The sequence below is a fragment of the Eleginops maclovinus genome, chromosome 23 (assembly GCF_036324505.1).
Source record: "Eleginops maclovinus isolate JMC-PN-2008 ecotype Puerto Natales chromosome 23, JC_Emac_rtc_rv5, whole genome shotgun sequence".
In the NCBI taxonomy this organism is placed as follows: domain Eukaryota; kingdom Metazoa; phylum Chordata; class Actinopteri; order Perciformes; family Eleginopidae; genus Eleginops; species Eleginops maclovinus.
In genome coordinates, this window is record NC_086371.1 from 17,442,449 (window position 1) to 17,464,999 (window position 22,551).

Below are 22,551 nucleotides of genomic sequence, written 5' to 3' on the forward strand. Positions count from 1 at the left end.
TGTCAACACCATAAGATTTTTCTAAAAATGCAAAAAAACAGCCATTATATTGGCCAACTCATACTCTAAGGACCCCTTTTCCACTTGCTGTTTGGTGGACATGCCATGAGGCCACTGCTCTGGTAAGTAAATATTTCTCATATTTCTCCTTAATTATCTTCTTTTACAAAACCAGCTATGTCACAACCATAGAGTGTCAACACCATGGTCGATAAAATTCAAGGTTTATGTGATTTTATCAAGAAATAAAAGTTTAATCTAACGTTATTGTTGAGGCCACTAGCAGCTAGTGATAAACAAGATGGCTTCTGCAAAGAAATCACATGTTATGATGAAAAATTGAAGATATCGTCAACTCCGTAAGACTCCATCAGACGTCAACTCCGTAAGAAATGTTGTCTTATGGAGTTGACCACTTACCTTATGGTGTTGACAAATGGGAACTCAGACACTCAGAGAAAACACACCAATCCAAAGAAAGCCCAGTTACCTCCAGACAATCTCCTCAGTGGTTCACACATTTTTTGAAAACAATTCAAGAATCACGACAGACAAGCAAGACACCATCACAAGAAAAAAAGTGAAACGTCAAAGGATGGTAATGACAGACACAATGCAGAATCTCCACCAGTCATATACTGAGCAAAACCCCAGCATTCGCCTGAGTTATTCCTCTTTCTGTGCACTACGTCCCTTCTACATAACACCACCCAAAACCTCAGATCGAAACACTTGTCAGTGCCAGATCCATGAAAACGCCACGCTCATGCTTGATGTTTTGAAATCTTTCCAGGCTGTGTCAACCAGCAAGCTTAAAGAGAGTTTTCAGCTTGTCTGTTGTTCTCCACCAAGTGAATCGTGTCTATTGCGCACCTGTGCAAGATGCCTTCACAAATCATCAAGTCTGCCTTTAGAGCAAGGGAAAACAAAAGTGGACTGGAAGCAGTGGGAACGGGTCGAAGAGAAAACAGAGGATGGAGTTCACTTTCATACCAGACTACAGAAACGTACGGGTACTCTGTCGGAGCTGATGGATCTCTACCAAGACAAATTAAGAAACGAAACAACCACCCATGTCCATCTTGTTCAAAATCAATCCAAAGAGTACCGAAACATGATTGAAAATTGCAATGAAAGAACAGTGATTGTGCATATCGATTTCTCTGAAGCATGGAAATGCAAATACAGCTCCGAAGTACAATCCTGCCACTATGGCCAAAATCTCCCACTGATAACACTCCATACAGGCATGTTTTACACCAAGCAAGAAAAACAAGCTTTTTGCACAATTTCCGAGTCCAAGCGCCAAGACGCAGCAGCAATATGGACCTACATGGATGAAGTTCTGAAGGACATTCATACCAGATTCCCCCACATTGACACAATTCACTTTTGGTCTGATGGTCCAAGTAAACAATACAAAAATAAAAAGAACTTTCTCCTCCTCTCCACCATCCCTCCTCGACTGGGGTTCAACAATGTAACATGGAACTTCTTCCCTACATCCCACGGAAAGGGCGCCCCGGATGGTATTGGGGCAACAGTTAAGCGGTGTGCTGACAGAATGGTTCTTGGAGGAGTGGACATCGTCAATGGCATGACTTTTCATCAGCTTGTGTCCAGCAGGCTAAGTGGAGTCCACCTACACTATGTCAGCACTGATGATTTCCTGGCTTATGATGCTGTCCTCCCCAAGTCCCTACGACCCATCTCAGGAACAAGAAAGGTTCATCAAGTGGTAGCTCGGGGCAATACCATCTACTGTAGGCATAGTTCATGCTTTTGTAATGAGCCACAAATCTGCCGCTGTTTTAATCCAGTTGCACACCACCACAATCCAGTTGCACACCACACCACACCACACACACCACAGCATGCAGATGAGCATCGGGCTGTTCAGAGTCCTCTTGCCATGTTAGTGGAGGCAATGGAGGAGGAGCCGACCAGAGCACCTGAGGGCTTAATGTCAGCAGTGGGGCCGAGTGACATCAACACAGAGGATTGGCTTGCTGTGGTTTATGACTACAATTGGTGGCTGGCTAAAGTGCTTAAAACAGATCAAGAACAAGGGGATGTTCAAGTGGATTTTTTCCACCCTCATGGGCCATGTAGTCGTTTCCAAAGGAAACAAGGGTGCCAGGATGTCTGCTATGTTCCATCTACTGACATCATAGTCAAAATTCACCCATCATTACCAGTCCGCACAAGCCGCACAAGGGATATCTACCAGCTCTCCTCAGAGGTCATGGACTTCCTAGATGAGGACCTTTTCAATCGGTTGTTGCCAGGTGTTTAAATTCATGCCATGATATAAGATGAGTTCAAGATTTACAGAGAATTTTCCATTTCCAAAGGCTGAATTAATGAATATTCTTAGTGTTTTTCTCCATGATCTGTAAATTTGATGAGTTTATGGACTGTTCAAGAGATCTGATATGAGTTTATGGACTGTTCAAAAGATCCAATATGAGTTTATGGACTGTTCAATAGATCAGATATGAGTTTATGGACTTTTCAAGAGATCCGATATGCCTACTGCCAAGTTCCTATTTTTAAAGTGGGTGTGAGTGCAAAAATAACGATTGATATTAAATGGCCTTTTATCCTGAAATTTTACAGTTGAAAAGTTGAGTTTTTGAAGTTCAATGGCCATGTTAAATGAAGTTATCTCCAGTTCTCTTCTAATTCGTCAACACCGTAAGATGTGCGTCAACACCGTAAACAGCTGGTCAACTCCATAAGATGAGTTTTCTGTTCATTTTTGTTTTTAAAAAGATATTTTATTACATTTTCTCACATTATCTCAACAAAAGCACTGCATTTCCTAAATAAATGTGTAATTTCTGTATTGCTGACTAACATTGTTTGTTTTTGAGATTAAAAAATAAATGTGAACATGTATATTTCCCCAGTTATAATAATTGGCAGCTTGATAATATATATATTTTAAAGTAATAGTATTAGTTTAAAAACATGGATTGAATAACACAGATTAAAATAACCTCCAGTAGTCAAAATAACTGCAATAAGTTTATTCAAAATACATATTTCTATGTTTCTTTGTGTCTTACGGTGTTGACAAAATCCCAGGCTTGTCCAGCAAACATGAAAAAAATGTTTAAAATGTTAAACCTGGGAGATTGTATTTCAACAGCATCAAAAGGCCAGCACCTGGGACAAATATAATATATAGATATATTTTGGAAAAATCAACATTTTATTTTTAGAAATTAAAAACCCATTTTGTCCCTTGTCTCAAGAATCCCTGATTCATGAGATCATTTAATACAAAACACTTTATTTAATGAGATACCTTTAGTGTACACTTGAAGTGAGGTTAACGTCTGTCAAAAAATTTAGGGCAGCAGTAATCCTGCACCGCACCAACTAAACAAGGATTCATATTTCATCTGATCCTTACATTACCCCTTAATGCACTTCAACAGCATCTCCATTAAAATTGTAGTTGATCAAGGACATTTTATTGTGGTTAAATAGTTTGATTGATGTGTTTTGAACTGCCTATTTTCAGTCCCATTAACAAAAAAAGCAAATACCAACCTCTTTTTATATTAAATTCCTACAACATTATAATAACTATGTTTCGAAATAAGCTAACTGCTGGCATTTGTGCAGGATCACCCACGGTATTTGTAGACTAACATTGTTTATTTGGTTTTACAGAGGCTTGCATCATGCTTCACAGTGCAACATACTACATATTTAAGGGGATAGTTATCCGAATGAAATGTGTCCTGCAGTAACTCCTTGGGGTGAAAAGAACATCAAAGCTATTTATCACAGGTTCAAAGACTGCCATCTGTAGGACCCAAGACAGAAGTTAAAATGAGGCGATACTGTTTGAACTTGTTATGTGGCCTTCATGGAACTGTGTATCAAAAACATAAACTTCTCTTACGTACTCTCAAGTTTTTTTTGTTTTTTTTTTTGAAGAATTTCTGATAGCATTAAATTAGGCAAGAAAATACGATGAAGAAAAACTGTTGAAGTATTATTTTACTTTGGTATCCCTTTAATAAAGCAAGAATCCATATCAGTCAAAACATAGATTTTTCACTGCAGACATTTGAGAACATCATAGCAGAAGGGAATAACCAAATGCTGACATTTTTCATGTCATTAAAAGCATTTTTAATGCTTTTCCTGACAAGCCAACATATCTGTAAGTTCTGTACTCTGGTCCTGTCAGTGTCCACATTAGTCAAACTTGCATAATCTTCTTATTTTTAGTCACAATATGGTGAGCAATATACACATTTCTAGTAACCTGGATGCTCACTTATTTAATTTCATGATGAATATAACTTTTGCATTTCTGGCACAACTTTGTTGAGGGATAAAAATGTGATATCTCTGTGTTAGATATCAAAGGTTTCATTTAGCTCAAAAAGTGAAAGGCTGACAAGAGAACTGCAAATAAGCTGGCATGTCATCAGCTGTATAGGTCTGGGTGCTCATATTCACAGTAACCCTACAGCAACATTTTAACAATGTTTTATATTTCATCATGTCACTTAATGCATTTCACAGCCCCTCCAATAAAATGACGTGAACGTTTTAAAAGTTAGTTTGCCTTCTACAACACTCTTTTCTCTACGGAGTTGTGTTGGCAAATAAAAAAACGACACCATAAAACAAACAGTAGAAGGTTACACATTGTTAAATATATCTAATATGCCATTGATGGGAAATTTAACAACATGTATTCAAAACTGCTGAACATCCACTTTTCTCTATTTTTTTTTTAACAAAAATGAACCTTTGCAATCCCTGCCGCTGCCATTGCACCTATTAACCTAAGTATAGCTATTTTCATGTGTTTGCTCGATTCAGGCATATGCAATTAGATATATGTTTAGTATAGCTGCTTATGCTGTTCACTCAGTAAAGTGAAACCTGTGTTGAGACAGTAGAGGCCGCTCTTGAGGTGAAAAGGGCGAACGCCAGCGCAGTGGTTTCCTCGTTTGACAGCAGGGGCTTGTTTTACTGCACAAAACAACAAGGATGAAGATTTCAAGGGACGATGCGGCAACAGAGATAATCGAGGAGGCGTTTAGCTGAAGGGCCATCAGCAGTATCTCCATTTCCCGCTGTAATTTACGCTGTGAAGCTAACGCCAGGCAACTTGAATATTGACTGAACTGCAGATGAATGCCTGTGCCTTAAAGTGTCCCTGCATTTGTTGTTGTTAGCTGCTAATGCTAACCATAGAAGTTGCGAGCTAGCTGGCCTAGCAAGCTAATTGCTAAAGCGAGGAAAAGGTAATTAGCCGCATATGTTTGATTTACTTATCGCTGTCCGGCGAGTAAACTCGGCGTCGTGTAGCTGATGGAGCCAGCTAACCTTGGCTTCAGTAGTTCAAGAACTGAAGCTTTGGTTAAGCTTTTAAACTACCAACCATAGTAGTCAACGTCATCTAGTTAGCTTGCCAGTTAGCCACCACTATACTTGGAAGAATGAATAGAAAACACTATCATTATAAAGGGGCAGAAGTCAGCTGCTGCGTGAAATACTTCTTATTTGGATTCAACATTTTATTCTGGGTAAGTAATACACTTTTTATTTTGTTTTTCCTGTCAGTGTCTAACGCTAATGTTGCTAACTTAAAGTCTCATAAATTTGGGTATAGATAGCTTTACGTTAGCACCTTTGGAGTTGGCCAACTTGGATTTAGATGAATCCTTAGGTCTTACTCACACGATCATTTAAGTTACTAGAAAAGTATTAAATGAGTGCTTTCTCTTGCCATGTGTTGTTGTTGTTGTTGTTAAGCTTTGTATTGTATAACAGATTAGCTTGTTTACCTCACTGTCCTACAGGAAGTAACTAATTAATTTTTAGTGTAGGATAGTAGTCATATGTTCTAAAGCTCTTTAAAGCATTATTAACATGACCTTTAAAAAAAAATGTTTGTTAACTTTTTCTTTAGCAGACGTCCACTTATTGTACTGTTAGTTTGTTTTTTACTTTTAGGCCAGCTACATCTTTTCCCCTTCATGAAATCCTGAAAGTAGCTATTCATATTTGGGAAAAGCTAAATCACAGATATCAATATGCTGTATAAACATTTCATTGGGTAACTATAGTTTCTACAAGAGTAAAGGGACCACTAATGAGGATTTGATTGTCTATAACAGTGGATGGCTGGTGGAAATACAAACTAACTTAAACAAAAGCTGTACTAATGTTAGTTTCTCTCCCTGCTCTGACTTGGCAGTAAAGATTGGTACCATTGTGTTTGAGTTTGAGAAATGACATGATTCTGTATTGTAAGATCAGGGACAAGTGAGAGCACATCTCCTTCACAATGCCCTCTCTCCATATGTATCCCTTCTAAGTCTGAAAAGTTCTTCTGTTCAGTGTCCTTCTCCCCACCCTCCTTGCCCGTCTGCATTGCGTCTGTGCGGCTGGTGTATAATAATGTCTAAGGGTGAAGGAATGGCGTGTCTCTGTGACCCATAGGGTCTTCCCACACATTGTTGAAGCTGGAGGAAAAGGCCACACGGGCCTGAATACCATCCAGCCTCCTCTTTTCAAGCACCCCTTTTCACTCCCTCCATTACTATAGTGCTCGGGCTATGTGGGATAGCATTGTTTCTTTCACTCACACACCCACAAACGCACAAAGAGGGCTGGTGATAACAAAGACTTGGGGGGAGGACAGGGTGTGATTCTGTGTTTTCTCCCTTCCATATGCTTGTTCTGACAGACTCAACAGGCACATGGAATCCACATGCATCTGGATCTCTTCCTTTTCTTCTTTCTTCCTTCACCACCTCTTCGTTGCTTAACACTCCCCCTTCAAGATGTAGGAGTATCACAAACTACAACTTTATCTCTGTCTTTTTCTACTGAATCTGAGGTGATAAACATGCCTCAGACTGAAGCAATGCACATAGTCATTTTACAATTGGCTCACAAATGAGAAGTGCTCTGTAATTCAATCTTCCAGGAAATATTGAGTCATAGGGCCATAGTGTTGTGTCTGACTCATATTGTATTCTTTCAAACTGTATTGACACTGAGGCCAAGCTAACAGTCCTATGTCTGCGCTACAACAAGTTCCAGCTCGCTGGCTGTTTCCGTTAATAATCGCTAGAAGATGTTCTCCCCTTGTCTGTGCGCTGCTAAACACGATTTGACAGACAAGCTAGTGCATGGCCGAAATAGAGAGAGATGGGGTTATTTTCCCCAAATCAAACCATTTGTCTTTCCTATAGTGATCTTGTCAGGCTTGAAAATGCTGTCTAAATTGAGACGGAATGCTTGTGAGACCTTACATTTTGTGAACAAATTAGAGTAGTAAAAGCTAGTTTGGGATTCTTCCATTGCCCCATGCTCGCTGTTGACTGACAGATATTTTCAGCCAACAATATACCTTCTCACATCCTCACAAAAGACACAATCCTCACAAACATCCCCTTAATTAATCATATGTTCTGCCTGAGCTGCAGAACGGTTTAGAAGCTCTATTTGCTGTATTTAAGAGCTTGTTACCAAGTTGCTGAGTTGGTTGGAGGCAGGCTGTGTGTTATTATAAGTGTGACTGTAAATATTAGGTGATGTAGGTGTTGTAATAAAAGTGAGAACACAGCCATTTAAGAACACGGCGCTCAATAAACATAATGATGTAAAACGGTTCATGTTTTCACATGTTGCATACGCAGCGTGTGTCTGAGTGCAGTGGAAGAAAGCCTTGTTTTGCAGGCTTTTGTCTGTGCGTGTCGTAGGACAGGAATAATTAGTTATCTAAGCAGTTAGTCAATTGACAAAATATTTGGAAAAATAAATGCCGCTGATTGAAAAAACAGTTTGGTGTCTTAGTAGTTATTGTGATTTTTAGACTGATTATCAGACACAACAAAAACATGCAATATGTCATATTGGAATCTGGGAAATTCAAATAGGACAGACACTTTAATCAACAGGTGCTCAATAATACAAGTGTTCAGCCTATCAAAGGAAAGGCATCACAATTCAACTTTTTTCCTCTCTTGTAGTCTTATGTCTGAGGACGAGTGTGTGTGTGTTTTTTCTAGTATGGAAGGCAAAGCTTCTTTTCTGGTTTATTTTTTGTTATGTTGTCATACTCCATGTCAAAGTGTTTATATCTCATTTAGGTCAACACTATATCCAGATAAGCCTGATACGAGTTAAAAGCTTTGAACATTAACTAACTTCTCTGCATTTTAGCCTCAGTCTCAGTATACTGAGATATAATTTGGCTTAGAAACTTTTCTTTACATGCTGTTATAATGAATCAGGCATATGTCAATTGATTTTTCCAAGTGTTGTGAAGTTTGAGTGCATAATATCTGAAAGTGATTTCTTGCTGTAGAATCAGAAGTGACGCTGATATCATGTCATTAGGAATGGCTGCGTTCACACGGCCAGCCATATTAGGGATTCAGCTTTTTTAGAAAGTCAACGAAAAGGCAGTCACACTTGAGTAAGTATACCCTGTGTATTTGTGTGTGTCCAGACAGCGTGGAGCTTGGTTTGTATGCTAGTTAGTTGAGGTTAATGGGATCAGCTTGCTCAGGGAGCGCTTCTCAAGTGTTGATAATCGCTCTTTCCACATGGAGAGGAAACCCTCACACTTGGACACACACACTGCAGGGGCACTTGATAGCAATACAAAATAAACCTGAAAATTCTGATTTGAACAAACGAAGCACATACAGAGACATCTAGTTCCAGAAAATGTTTATTTGTTCAGAGATAGAAGCACATAGTTTAGATATAATGTTAAAACATTGTACAGAAAAACGTATCTTGGTACAACCGTTGTGATTCAAGAAACTTTAAAACACTTTGTTTACGAATAAACAGAAGCAATAACAAAAAGGCACTACGGTGCTGTTCTTGGTTTCATTGCTAAAGGGATTAATGTGGATCTCCTTTATATTTAGCATCTATATTTTAAATCCTTAGTTTTTTTTATCTACTTCTTGCTAAAATATTGTCAGTCGGTCATTTTACTCTTAGGGAAGCAGTGACAGAGTTTCCACAGATAGTGTTCTTCAATGCCACCAACCGACCTGAATATGACTCTGGCTGCTCGGCCTGTGGGAAAAGTTAGATAAAAGAAAACGCAGCGAGCGCTGCACAAAGGCAGGTTCAGTTAAGTTCCAATGTACTCATTCAGTCAATTTCACTTCAATCCTAACCTTATTTTCCCATGACGGATGTGTGGCTGCAGTACAGGTACACAATTTGCTGAAAATAAATGTTAGGCTATATTAACAGACACTGCCTTGAGATACTTTGAGGTAACAGTTGGAATTCCTGCTTAAATTGGCTACATTTGAGTTATTTATTTTTTGTATGACTCAACAGGCTGACGTATCCAAAAGGAGACTCAATAATTATCCATTTTATAAATAAATGAAATTGAGCTCAGATAACTAGTTATGAAAGGAATAGAGACATAGTTGAAGAAATAGAAATCCAAACTGACAAGGCACTAGGTTTGGAAAGCTTAATGCTGTCTCACTTAAAGCTGCCTTCAATAACGCCACAATGAAGCCAGGAGACAGGGGAAATGCAACATGACATGCATTGAGATACTTTTGATAATACGAAGTTGGCCATATATAATAGAAGTACTCTTTTTTTTTTGTCTGGCTTATGTATTTTTATATTTTAAAAGCATCAGAGTGAAGACGCATTTTTTTCTGTTTAGTTCTATAGTTCAAAGAAGATATTTACTGGAAAAGCTCTTCCTTTTACAAAATACAAAATTGTATATTTGCTGTGAACTTAACTCAACTTCCCTCAGTTAAAGTTGTGTTCCCCTTTTCAACGCTGACATGAGTGCTACCGTTCCTTATTTTAGCATTTATATTTGATTTGGAGAATAATTATGTTTGTGAAGTTCCCTTTACAGCCATGTTGGTGGATAACTTGGTACAGAGTGATAAAAATGCAAGCTACATTGAGGGCAACTTTCTGCTGATAACATGTATAACACATTTTCTAATGTAGTTGCCCCTTCGATGAAACTTTGGTTTCGGGCTTTGTGCCTCCTTTGAAAGGAAGGCGCAGGTTCAGTTTAGCCTTCAGGTTCTCTCAAGGACAAACCTTTGCGGTCTGCCTCTTTCTTTTCTGGCATACTAAGTAATTTGGTGGGATGGGTTTTGGAGCGCACAGTTGTTGTTTAACAAATGCAGGTGTTGTTGTTTTACAACGGTGGGGAAGGCTTGTTGCAATGACACTCAGACATTATTTAGTTTTCATTTGAAAATAAGTTGTGCTGCCTTATGTTTCATATTTGGGGGCATTATTTAACTGGTGCCCTGAATGAACATAACAGTGTTTTGGAAGCTAATATTCATAGCATATTTAAAACATATCCCACTTTTATTTTCACTAAATGACCTACAGAACCATTCACTAACATTAAACCCTGTGTAACAGTAGCTTCCATGCTGTAAGGTAAGAGTTGTTTTCTCTCTCAGTTTTTAATCCAGGTGGATTACTTAGATTCGGACGCTAATTGGTTTAATAATCCCACTGACTGTCTGCCTAATCTCTTCTACCTGATCTCCACGTCTCTTTCCAGTTAAATCCACCTCACCCTTTACTACAACCTGACAGTGTGTGAATGCCCTGCGGCAAGTCTTGTTGAGTGTGCTAATGGATTGCCATGAGTTTACCTGCTTCCCGATTTAATCAGTTTCGCAACAATATGATTTAATCCAATTTCAATGGAGCGATTATATTTCTGACTCTGCCATTACGGTGTGCCTTAGTTAAGTTAATTACCATCCCAAATCTCTTAGGAATGACAATTTCGCAGCAGCTAAGCAGTTAATTTGACAATAACATTATACGTGTAAAGACCCACTACCAAGAAATGGGCGATTTTTACTGAAGTGCTGTCTGATTAGTGAGTAGGTTCGAAATGGCATTGCTTTTACGTTTAGGTTTACAAGCTATGAGTGTCTGTCGTCATATTTGATGATGCCGTCACTCTTAAAGAGATGAGAAAAAAGACAAATTCCTCAATTGATTAAAGTGATTTATCAGATTAAATGGAGAGTTGGTCTTTTAGAGGTCTTTTTATGATTTTCAGTGTGTCCTTTATCTGCTCAACTGGGAGATCCAAGTGTTTTTCTCGAGAATGTTCTAATGCCAACAAATACGGATACAAGCAGAAAATTGCATTATAAAAGATCTTGTGATGTTTAGAAATGATGACATTCATTTGTTTCCAATAAATGTTGACTTTGGGAGTTATTTGAAATGAAACAATATTTCTAGGAATGGTATATTACTAATAGTATTAGTCAAATCCAGTAGTACTGTTTTAAACAGAATCGAAAGACATTTAAAAAAGGTCCCCTAATGTCGATGTATTGAAAAGGGCTTTGAACGATTTTATACATATTACTATTATCTTTGTATTGTTCTTTTTCTTTCAAAAAATAGTCAGTTGGCTATCTCAAGCCGCAACGTCTGTGCTTTTTGAAGATCTCTTTCATTTTGGCACGTTTTAAACTGTGAGCCCCACATTCATCCTTCACTGGGACAGGAAGCTACAGCCGAAGGGATTTCCCTTAACCCTCAGGATATCAGATCCTCCAGCCTATTAAGCGGAGCAGTGCCATGACTCTAACCTGCAATAACCTGCAGAGTTAGTGATTCACCCTTTCCACGGCAAGTTAAGGAATCTACTCAGCTGTCCGTTTTGGTTCAAAGCTCTAAAGTTATCTTCACGTTTTAGAAAATACTGGTTACTCTCACTGAGAGATGTGTCTCTTTCACTTGTTGTGATGTGGGTGAGGCTGTAGGAAAAGGCGATGTCATAGATAACAACGGATCAATCGCAGTTTAACAACAGAAAGTTTTGGTTTGTTTGTGTGTTCCCGCGGAGACATCACTGTGAACCACACCTACACATTCCTGATAGACAGATGTGTTCATTTATCACTCGGAGATAAAGACAGTTTTTATTCATTTCATTAACTTTGGCTGATCCTTATTTAGTGTCAAATATTGGTGTCTTCATTACCAGCGTTCTACCTGACAGTGAAGTGTCTTCTGTGTGCTTTGTTTTACAGTTACTAGGAGCTGCATTCTTGGCCATTGGCCTGTGGGCATGGGCGGAGAAGGTGAGTTCACACACACACACACACACACACACACACACACACACACACACACACACACACACACACACACACACACACACACACACTGTTGAAATACATGATTGCCTCAACAGCATAGCTCAAATTCTTCTCCATATTCCGGCAGAAATAAGCTGGAAGTGAAATTGGCACACCTTTTAGATGAAAATAGTGGCTAGGAGAGAAGTGGCGTGGAAAATAAATGCACTATTCCTGTAATGCTTTGTTGCCTAAAAGGCATATTACCGGAAAGACGTCCTGGTAAACAAGTCAGGTTTGTCTCAGGAAATAAATGATGTTGCTGCAGTGGACATTTGTTGGGCCAATAGGTTTTCCAATGGATGCGCAGTTAACCGGAAACTAGTAATAAGCATAGTACACATAAGGACACATTAGTTCAGATTTCCAATCTCCTTCCAGCCAAAAACAAATGCCTTAAATTTGCATTGAAAATGGTTCCGGTTTCTTCTCTTCAGTATACTAACTACAAAGGCAAGGTGCTACCATTAACCTCTCATGTGCAGTGGTTCATGACCATATTTAAAACTCCCTCCAATCAAGTTAACAGTCAATTTGTTCATTAATTAGCTAGAAATCGTACCAGTCTGTTCCGTAAATGCTGCACCAGCTTCGAAGCGTGTACCGATTAGTAACGTCTGGTCATGAACTCTGTACAAATAGGCCTGCATCGGAGTACCTTGGTGGAAAAGCGTGAATAATTTAAAGGGATTAGGCCAAATGATTAATAGCGGGTACTGGAAAGGCACAGTGGTGGTGAGTTTGGGTCTCAGTGACTAAGACGATTAGTTTCTAGCCTGCTGTGTTCAGCCAGACTACATTGTTCCTGGGCTTCATGCTTTAATTAAAATGAAGGCACTTAATTCTGCACAAGTGCCACAAAAACACCAGAACGCAGTTATGCCTCTGTCATATCGCTGTCCCTTAGCTCTGTGCAGTGGAGCTTACTTTAAGCAGAATGAGATTTCAGCTTCTTGGGCTTTAGCTTCAAATGTTTGACATGTGCACTGTATGTGACAAGCACATAGGATATGGGAGAGCAGGCGCCTGCAGAGGCCCACATATACATAACCTCAAGAAGGGAAGGAGATATATGAAGAGGTGGTGAGAGATCATGCATGAACCAGAACACAAGTTATGTATGAACAAGCATTTTTTGCACCTCCTTCTAATGTGCTACCCTGTGACATTGACTCATCCTACCGTGAGCCCGCTCTTTGGCGTCTGCTTGAGAGATGTGTCAATGCGAGGGATCATGCAGACCAAAAACTGACAGGAAAACATGTCGGACCCACTGTGGCCTCAGGGCTGTGCAGCAGGATATGCAGAGAGGAAGGACCGATGTCTGTTAGTGAATGTTTGCTGATGGCTGTGGACTGTGTCTCTTCTGATAAAAGTTATTTGTCCCATAGGTCTGACAGAGATCTGCCAGAGAGGGAAATTGTGTTGTGGATAAATTGATTAAATTGGAAAGCTGTTATTGTGTTTAGAAAGCAACACACTTGGTAGTTACCGTTCTAATCAAATAACAGTATTGCCTTTTATTAGATTTTTCTGCACGGCTTCTGCATCTCTGAGCAGTGCAACACCAGTTTGCCTCGTGGCTGTGTCATTAAATTCTCACTATTTGATATCACAATCTCTTCTCAAGGTTAACTGTGGTTTGTCGAGAGATGACTGTACTTTGGACCTTGTAAAAGAGATAGTAAGGTTTGATTTTGGAAGTATTATTGTCAGAGTTTTAACCAATCTTTTTGTCCCTTTTATCTTTTGCCTCAGGGTGTACTGGCCAATCTGTCATCCATCACAGACCTCGGGGGCTTCGACCCAGTGTGGCTCTTCATTGTCGTAGGAGCGGTCATGTTCATCCTGGGCTTTGCCGGCTGCATCGGAGCGCTACGAGAGAATACCACCCTGCTTAAATTTGTAAGCCACAGACACCAATTCAGGCACTTCACACCCCCTTAGTCTGCAGTTCACACCAGAGCCGAGGCTGTGTCTGCAGTAGGTGTCACTTTGACTCACCCGAGCCAAATGCTATGGCTGGTTCCATGTGACAAATATGTGTTATCTCTTCAGGCAACCACGTCCTGTTTCATTAGAAGTGAATGATCCATGCTATATTAGCCACCAAGACATTTTCATCAAGTAATGTTTTTCATCATCATTGCCTTTGATCTGTGAAACAAGGAAGAATGATCCTAAAGCCCAAAGCCATGATGGTACCATTTTGGGAGGCTTGTTTGTGTTCAGCTTTATTGATAACCACATGTGACTGACGGAGAAAAACTTGCCTTGTTGCTGGCTGCAACTCCGAGTAGCTATTAACTCCAGCCGATGTCCATTAGCAGCAGTAAGTCAGGCGTCTGAGAGAGGAGCTAATGTGGCTTTTGTGCATTTATCATTAGCCCCGTCTCCTGCTACATTTACTGTAAAGGGATGATATAACGGCACTTCTGGGACTGCGGTATTTGTTGCCATACTCTCACTCAGCAAACAGGACAGGCCCCATAACCAGACCTAAGCATGAACTTTTCATCAGAGCTGTTGTCTTTTTTAATTCTTTTACTAGAAATAATGTGATTTAATGTTTTGATCTTAAAGGAAACAGGATCTCTCTGTGGGGCGCCCACATTCCCTGATTGAAGTGACAGATTTATTGTTTTCTGCTTGTGTGTTTCATGTTTGTGTGCGTCAGTTCTCTGTGTTCCTGGGTTTGATCTTCTTCTTGGAGCTGACCGCGGGGATCCTTGCCTTCGTCTTTAAAGACTGGATCAAAGACCAGCTCAACTTTTTCATCAACAACAATGTCAAGGCCTACCGAGATGACATCGACTTGCAGAATCTTATTGACTTTGCCCAGGAATATGTGAGTACACACCTACTGATTGAAAATAGTTTGTAACAGGATTGCCACATGAACATTCCTTTTAACAGCTCAGCTGGAAAAATTCACTCCCCTTCTTTAGAAATGTTGTTTCATACAAGTTTCAAAGCTTATCTTGAATCAGCTACTGAGCAGAGAGGAGAAATACAATATAAATGTTCAGCAAAGCTCATGATTAATGTGACTGTATTCCTCTGAAATGATTATTCAATTATATGAAAGAGACAGTTTAGATAATAGAGTCCCGTGTGTAATCAGTGGGCTCTGTCATGACGCACAGTTAAGGCGATTAGATCGGCTGTTGTCCCTTCATTTGTGTCTCCCTATCTGTTGTCGCTACCCGCCACAGTAAGCTGGTTACCCCCACCCAGGCTAACTTGAGCCCTGATCTAAAGAGCTGTTTCAAGACCAGATCAGAGAAAATAAACCTGTCCGTTAACCGGAGTTAGCTGCTAAATCTCTGCCTGTTGTCTCTGCTGTCTCAGTGGTCATGCTGTGGAGCTCACGGGCCCGACGACTGGAACCTGAACATCTACTTCAACTGCACAGAGCTGAACCCCAGCAGGGAGCGCTGTGGAGTCCCCTTCTCCTGCTGTGTCAAAGACCCTGCAGTGAGTCATCCAGCCTTAAAATGCATGGTTAATCCTGCGTAATTATACATCGTGGTCTGAATTCAAAATATATAAATCTGTTTTAGGCTTATCTGCAATTTAGCGGTTTAAGCCAATCAAATGTAAGGGTTTGATGCCTCTAGTAAACATTACAGTATATCTCAGGAACACCTTAAGATTTATATATTGTGGACTTTGGACTCATAATGGGCATTTTTTGATTCTTTCTAAAATGTTGTTGACAAAATAATTTTGGGGCTTCTCAGACAAGCCACAGTTTACCCATGGTTTATCAATAACTTGTTTCAAGACTTGTTCTTTAAAGGCAAGTTGTTCTTTAATTTAATTGTCCCTCAGACTTGAAATGAGCATTAAGAATATCAAACTCTGTGACCAGTAGTTGAAATAAAGATGAAGTTTACATTTTTGTGTGTTCTTACAGGAGGATGTCATCAACACGCAGTGTGGTTACGATGTTCGGCTTAAATTGGTTTGTATCTCTAATCTTTTACCATTATTTTACAACACTTTCAGTCCCATGTGGATCCAGGTCTCAAAATGAATATTGATAGTTTATTTAAAAATGTGAATAAAATGATAGCAGCTAAACCTTGCTTTCACAGAGCTGTCTGGGGGGGGGTGATTGGCAGGCAGTGTGTGATTTCTGCTTAAAATGAGCCGATGCTGCTGAATGGAATTACTCCTGAGGGCGAGCTGATTGACAAGCTTCAATCCTGTTTGATTGAAATGGTCTGAGCGTCCGTGGAGGCCGGGGTAGTCCGCTTCATTTGTATTGGTCCTGATAGCTTTTCTCAAACCCACAGTCACAAATGTGATAGTTAATAACAAATAACATTCAGTGGAACTAATGCAAATAAGAGTCCTCAACATTTCTACCTCCCATCTATTAATTAAATATGTATTTTCCCTTTTCTTAATGCACGCAAAGAAAAAGTAAACCCAGAAGCAGTTAGCCAACAGAGCAGACGGTGTGTGTACAGGGTTAAGTCACACACAGGCTCCCCTTCGTGCTTCTTGCCTTAATAACAGATTGTTCTTCTAACAGGGATAATTAGGCTCCAGTTATAGCCCTGAGAGCAGCCATACTACACTCTGTAATTGGCGACGCAGTGGGTTATGCCAGTCCGTTCCTTTTCCTCTGTGTGTGGGTGTGGTGGTTACAACTCGCTGCACTGCAGTCAGGAAGATTGCTGTTGCTAGGTGCACTGCAATACAGTGAACCACCTGCCACTGAGTTGGTATGAATTCATTTTCTCTGCATGCTCTTCTGCTGACGTCCTGGCCTTTGACATTTTGCTGGAGCTATCAGGGATGTGCAGCCAGTTCCTGAGCAGCCCCTTTGTGTGGACTGCAGGCTGAGGCAGAGCAGGAGACATGGGGAGGACAGAGGCGCAGGAAAAAAAGCAGAGGGCTGAAATAGCTTCAGAGGAAGTTCACAGCCAGAATAACATCATGTTTCCTGCTTTTTTATTGGCTGCCAAAGGGCTCCCTTTACCTCCCATTGGTTGAAAGCTAGCTTTCAGGTTTTGCAGGAGAACAAAGTGTTTGCTGGGTTGACTTGTGTTGGAGAGTAACAAAGAGAGTATTGTATAGGTTCCTGTTCACACCCATTCTTACCCCCCAGTTTAGAGTCTTTGCAGCTCTAAATTACACCTTTTTATGTCCCATCTCTGAAAAGACGACATGCATCATCATGTGACACACAAGCAGACATCTGTCCGGTAACAGGAAGCAGCTTCTGCCTGTTTGCTCAGTCCAGAAAGGGGCACGCCTAGAAGCTGATTACACGGCCTTGATATCTCCATGATGTGCACACACTGCCGGGTTGTAATCTCAGAGTGACGCGACCATCTGTCTTTCCTCATGCCCCCCTGAGCTATGAAAGAGACAGTGGGCAAACTGCTATGATGATTGATGATGTGTCAGTTTGCTTTGTCCATCATGAGTCAGAGTTCAGGGTTCAGATGAAAACAGCCAGTGTCCTCTCTTAGAGCTGATCGTCTTAATGGGATTTTAAGAAACAATTTATTTACTCTTACTATGAATTCACTTCTAATCTGTTTGTTCTGTTGTTCTAAAGGAGCTGGACCGGCAGAAATATATCTATACCAAGGGCTGTGTGGGACAGTTTGAGAAGTGGCTTCAGGACAACCTGATTATTGTAGCTGGAATCTTTGTTGGTATTGCACTTTTACAGGTAAGAAGTCCATGTTTGACTTGTATTTTTTATTGAGAACCTATTTCATTTATAATAAAGTGTGTACTGAAAACGTATACATGTTTGGGTGTGATTTTGTATGATGACTGCCCTCTAGTGCTGACAGCAGGTACTATTGAGCAAACCACTGCAATACAGCATTCTTTTTTTCTAAACAACATCCTGTATTCTGATTTAATTTGCACCAAACAGCTCTTGAAATAATGTCCTGACTCCTGTGTGGTTTCCTCTTCAGATTTTTGGTATCTGCCTTGCTCAAAACCTGGTGAGCGACGTGAGAGCTGTCAAAGCCAACTGGTGACATGAGAGGTGAAGTGAGGGAGCTCCGCCCCTCACTGCCCAGCCAGGTCAACACCGCACACAATGAAGACATAGAACCTTCAAATTTGTCTACTTTGCTATTGAGCTAAGCAGCACCTACGCACTCTCACACTAAACGTGCAGACACTTCCCTGTTTATCAGAGACACTTGAATGGGGTGAGGAACATCCCACACAAACCAAACACTCAACACTTTGTTTACCACTCTCCTGGGATTTTAACCCAAATATACAGAAGACTGTCCTGCCTACTTTATATTTAGATTCTTACTTTTTTTATGTTTCTTCTCATTTTGTTCTTCAGACAAGTGTATTTATGGGGTGCAGTTGCACATGGACCCCTCTCAACTGGGAGTTTGAAAGCCATGGATAAACCAACAAAAACATAGGAAAAGGGACAATAGGTCTCCATTTTACGGTCAAGCGGGACATTGTCACCGAGCCTCAGTGAGGGGTCGGACATCTCTTTCAGCCTGTTTTAAACGTGCTTGTCACCACTTCCTGCTTTGGGGAATCATGGGCGCCTGGTTGACCCATCAAAACAAATGCACGGATTCGTCACGTGTCGTTTTTTTTTCCTCCATTGTGACCTTTTATGACCACTGAAAAGACTCTGAACACTGGCCGGTCAAGCCTGCAACTTCAAATGTTTTCAGGAGAATTCTAACTCAAAATGTAAAAAAAAAAAAAAGTGCCATTAATTTCAAGTGATATATTGTTCTCTTTCCTGTGCTCTTAAATGGAATTCCTGCACCCCCCCCCCCCCCCCACAATACCTCAGGGCCTGGCTGAAAACATGTGCTTTCTGCCACTGGTAAAGAAGCATATTTATTAGTTTCCATCCATGTCTGTTGAATTTAAACAGTAACTTAATGCAGAACACTGACAGTTCCTCGAAAGTGGCCCTGTTTGCCCTGCAGTGATTGTATTATCTGTAGATTTACTGAAGGAAGTTGTATTGTATTATATGAAAAGGCCTGGTGTGGTTAGGATGGTAGAACTATGCTATACAGGGAAAGGGTTTAAAGATAGTGGAGATGTTGTTATCTCTGAGCATCCCTCAGGCACATGGGATTGCTGGTTTGGGGCCTTTTTTACTTGACTTACGTCACCGCATTTGTCTTTATGTTTTGATCTCTGCATAATGAAATAAGAATATTTGTCTGTTTTTTAAAGATGTCCTTTTATTAATCCTTTATATTCTATCCTTTCATAGACTTGTTTGTTTTTCTGGGTTCATTCTTTGACTTCACTAGACACCTGCTTTACCTCTGAAACATCAGTCCACTGCAAACAAGCTTCTGGAGACCAAACAAAATATCAGACGAGCTAAATGCATATGATTTGTCGGGCTACATATTGTGATTATATTAGGAATGCCATTATAACAACTAGCATTTCTAGCTAGCCAAAATGTGAATTTATTGTCCCTTTATGTGGGAAGTGCCAGTTGAAATGAAAAGTCAAACAGAAATTAAAAAAGTTACAGTACCGCTTTTATCTTTTAGTCAATGTTGTGTCTTTTGTTTGGACTGGTTTTTGAATAGAATAGTAAAAACATGCTGTGAGCTTTTTATTATTAGCTACAGCCTCAATATAACGTGAATGCTGCTTTAACCTAGCCTAGATAATTGATATGTAGTACAATAACCATGCTAACAAAAATGTTCACATGATGATGGCATTGAATAATTTGCCATTATTATTTCCAGGCTGTGTAATATTGAAGTGAATTTTGCTTCTCACTTTGTTCTCAGCTTGTGTTGCCCTTGGTTCGTTATAAGTATAAGACTTGCATTACATTATGAAGTTGCCCTCGCAGCTTTTCAACTTCGTCCATGATCCTCATAGAATGTAGTTTCTGATATGACTTGATTCACTTTTTGTACATTTCTTTCATTTGACAGTTGTTCCGGGTCGCAGCAGCATTCAGTCACGTAGCACAGGCATGATTTGGGTGGGCTTTACTGGACCACACACAGCCACATATATCAGACTGTCTGCCAAAAGAAACATGACGAATCGTGATGCATGTAAGGGGAAATATGAGTCGTGTTAATATTCTGTGAACAGCACACCAACCCTGCTTCCGTGTGTGTGTGTGTGTGTGAGTGTGAGCAGCACTTTATGATCACCTGCTTTGCTTACATGAGGCATGTTGCTTTCGCCCACACGCTCCCTCTTCAAAACTTTTATCTGATCTGACTGCACCCGTCTCTGAGCCTGTCATTTTGATGTATTTTTACACTCAGGGCTCCTTTGAAAAAAAATAAAGATCCACACAATGCAAAACAACAAGCCTAGCTTAGATCCAGAGTAGCACAATGCGTGGTTCTGAAGTGAATTAATGACTTATCTCAGTTAAAATGGAGGACTTTCCGTAGGAGAGACTCATTCATTGCAGCGCATTAGGTGTAATTTCACGAGTAAGACCCTTGAGCGATCGGAGAGAACACACATTCTTTTTTTACCCCGTCAGATCAAATGTAGAAACAAGTGAAATTCCCACCCAAAGTTGCCACGTTTGCCTGATGTGCCGGGGTTTCTCTCTGATTCTAAAAATGTGTGTGGGCCTCTTTGATTTCACGAAGCGTTGTAAATCAATCTGTCCCACTGGAGTCGAGAAAGATCTGGATGAAAACAGTCTTTATTTTCCCTCCACACCTTTCCGGCTTAATCTTTTTGAGAAGTGGCTTGAAACGAATAATGTGTCATTAGTTAATTCAACAAAGCTTTGAAGTGTTTTTATTTTTTCACTAAATCACCCTTAATTGGAAGTGCTTTCTCAGGGTCTTAAACACCCCTTCCCTGAATAAAAAAAAGAACACCCTCTCCTTATGCATGTGAGAATATTCTGTTGTACATGATAAGATATTGGGCTGCTGCCTTTTTGAGTGATGCTGAGGATCTGGCTGAAGGCAGATGGAGGCCACGGGTGTCAGTTCTGCTGCAGCTCTTAAACAAAAAGCACTCCCGCTCTCTCTCGCTCTCTGTCTCTCTCTGTTTCTGCAGCCACTGCCGTGTCTGGATGGATATGCCAATAATCAGACAGTCACCTTGGTAATAAGGACAATAATGCCATAATAAGCCTTTCTAGAAGCATGGCTTTAATATGCAGACTCAACAAAGGTGACTTTGTGGTGTATGTTTGTTTTAACAGCTCTGGGTAATTCTGGTTTTGTATTCCTTTAATGTAGGGGAAAGGGGGAGGGAGAAAACAATGCTAATTAGGCTTTGTCCTTTATCATAATGGCCTTGCATTATGAAACACCCTGTTCATTTCTATGCTTTCCCTGTGGGCAGTTAAATCATTCCCAAGGAGGAGCCTTATGCATACCATGAATGTCTAAGTCTGTATCGGCACAGACTTACGGCTCCACGCTCCGTTACAAGTTGTTCTTATGCAGCGCAATGCACAAGACAAGTGAAGCTCGGCAATGTGAAATAAAGGGTCGTCTTCTGTGTTGGTTTAGATTTGATTTTTTACATTTTGAAATGTGTTTTCGTGAGCATGAAAGCAGATGAACATTCCATTTCCTATGTTTGAAGGCGTCTGTGCAAACGTTTATATGCAATCACAAAGAATTTAAATGATCAGAAACGACCAGTTTAACAATATTTTCTCTTCAGTAGCTCTAAACGGTTTCTGAATATCATCAGAATCATCATTCTTCTCCAGGATTTGATCTTTCTTTATTGCTGTGGAACTTATTTTTGCTACAAATTCATTTATGGATGACTTGACTGAACTGTTTTCCTTTACGCATATGAATACTCAATGACTCATTTTCATCCCATCTGTCCTCTGATCCTTATCAAGTTTTGAAGCCTAATTTGATGCAATTTCTGTTGATATTTCCCTTTATAATCAAACAGCACATCTGACATTCACAAGTTTTACCTCATTGTGCGCAGATGCTGATCGCAGCACAGAGAAGCAGCATGATTTACTTATTAGTGAGCATATTAACAGCAATATTACAGATGTTAGTACATTTACATTAATGACATTAGTTTAAGACACAAGCGTGATGCGACTGGAACAAGAAAACGTTGAATGAGTTTACAGTCAAGACTCAGAAACCACTATGAATATCTTTTCTCAGTTTTACTAACCATGTTATCGATCCATTCTCTCAGTTTAGACCTGTCTGCGTGTATGGGTAGCCTTGTAAAGAAATGTTGTACATGAAAGCTGTGGGACATGGTCTGTTACACTGTATATTGTGTTAAAATCTGCCTCTTTCATATATTAAAGGATTTATGAAAACAGATGAGTCTCTCCTTTTTTTCTTTGGATGGACAGTAGGTTAACTCGAGG

General features: G+C 40.0%; 1 protein-coding gene across 2 annotated transcripts; it reads left to right on the forward strand.

The window, feature by feature from the left end:
- The first annotated feature begins 4,972 nt into the window (after positions 1-4,972).
- On the forward strand, positions 4,973-19,730 carry tspan17 (tetraspanin 17). 2 transcript variants are annotated; one of them, XR_010165128.1, is made up of 9 exons: positions 4,973-5,564; positions 12,087-12,137; positions 13,953-14,099; positions 14,872-15,042; positions 15,546-15,671; positions 16,114-16,161; positions 17,773-17,889; positions 18,146-18,388; positions 18,535-19,730. XR_010165128.1 is itself a non-coding variant. In XM_063876221.1 (8 exons), exons 1-8 carry the CDS (start codon positions 5,478-5,480, stop codon positions 18,209-18,211), a joined length of 813 nt encoding a protein of 270 aa, XP_063732291.1. In that variant the 5' UTR covers positions 4,973-5,477; the 3' UTR covers positions 18,212-19,730. The 2 variants fall into 2 exon arrangements, 1 of the variants encoding a protein (XP_063732291.1); XM_063876221.1 differs by having other exon boundaries at positions 18,146-19,730.
- The last annotated feature ends 2,821 nt before the right edge of the window (positions 19,731-22,551 follow it).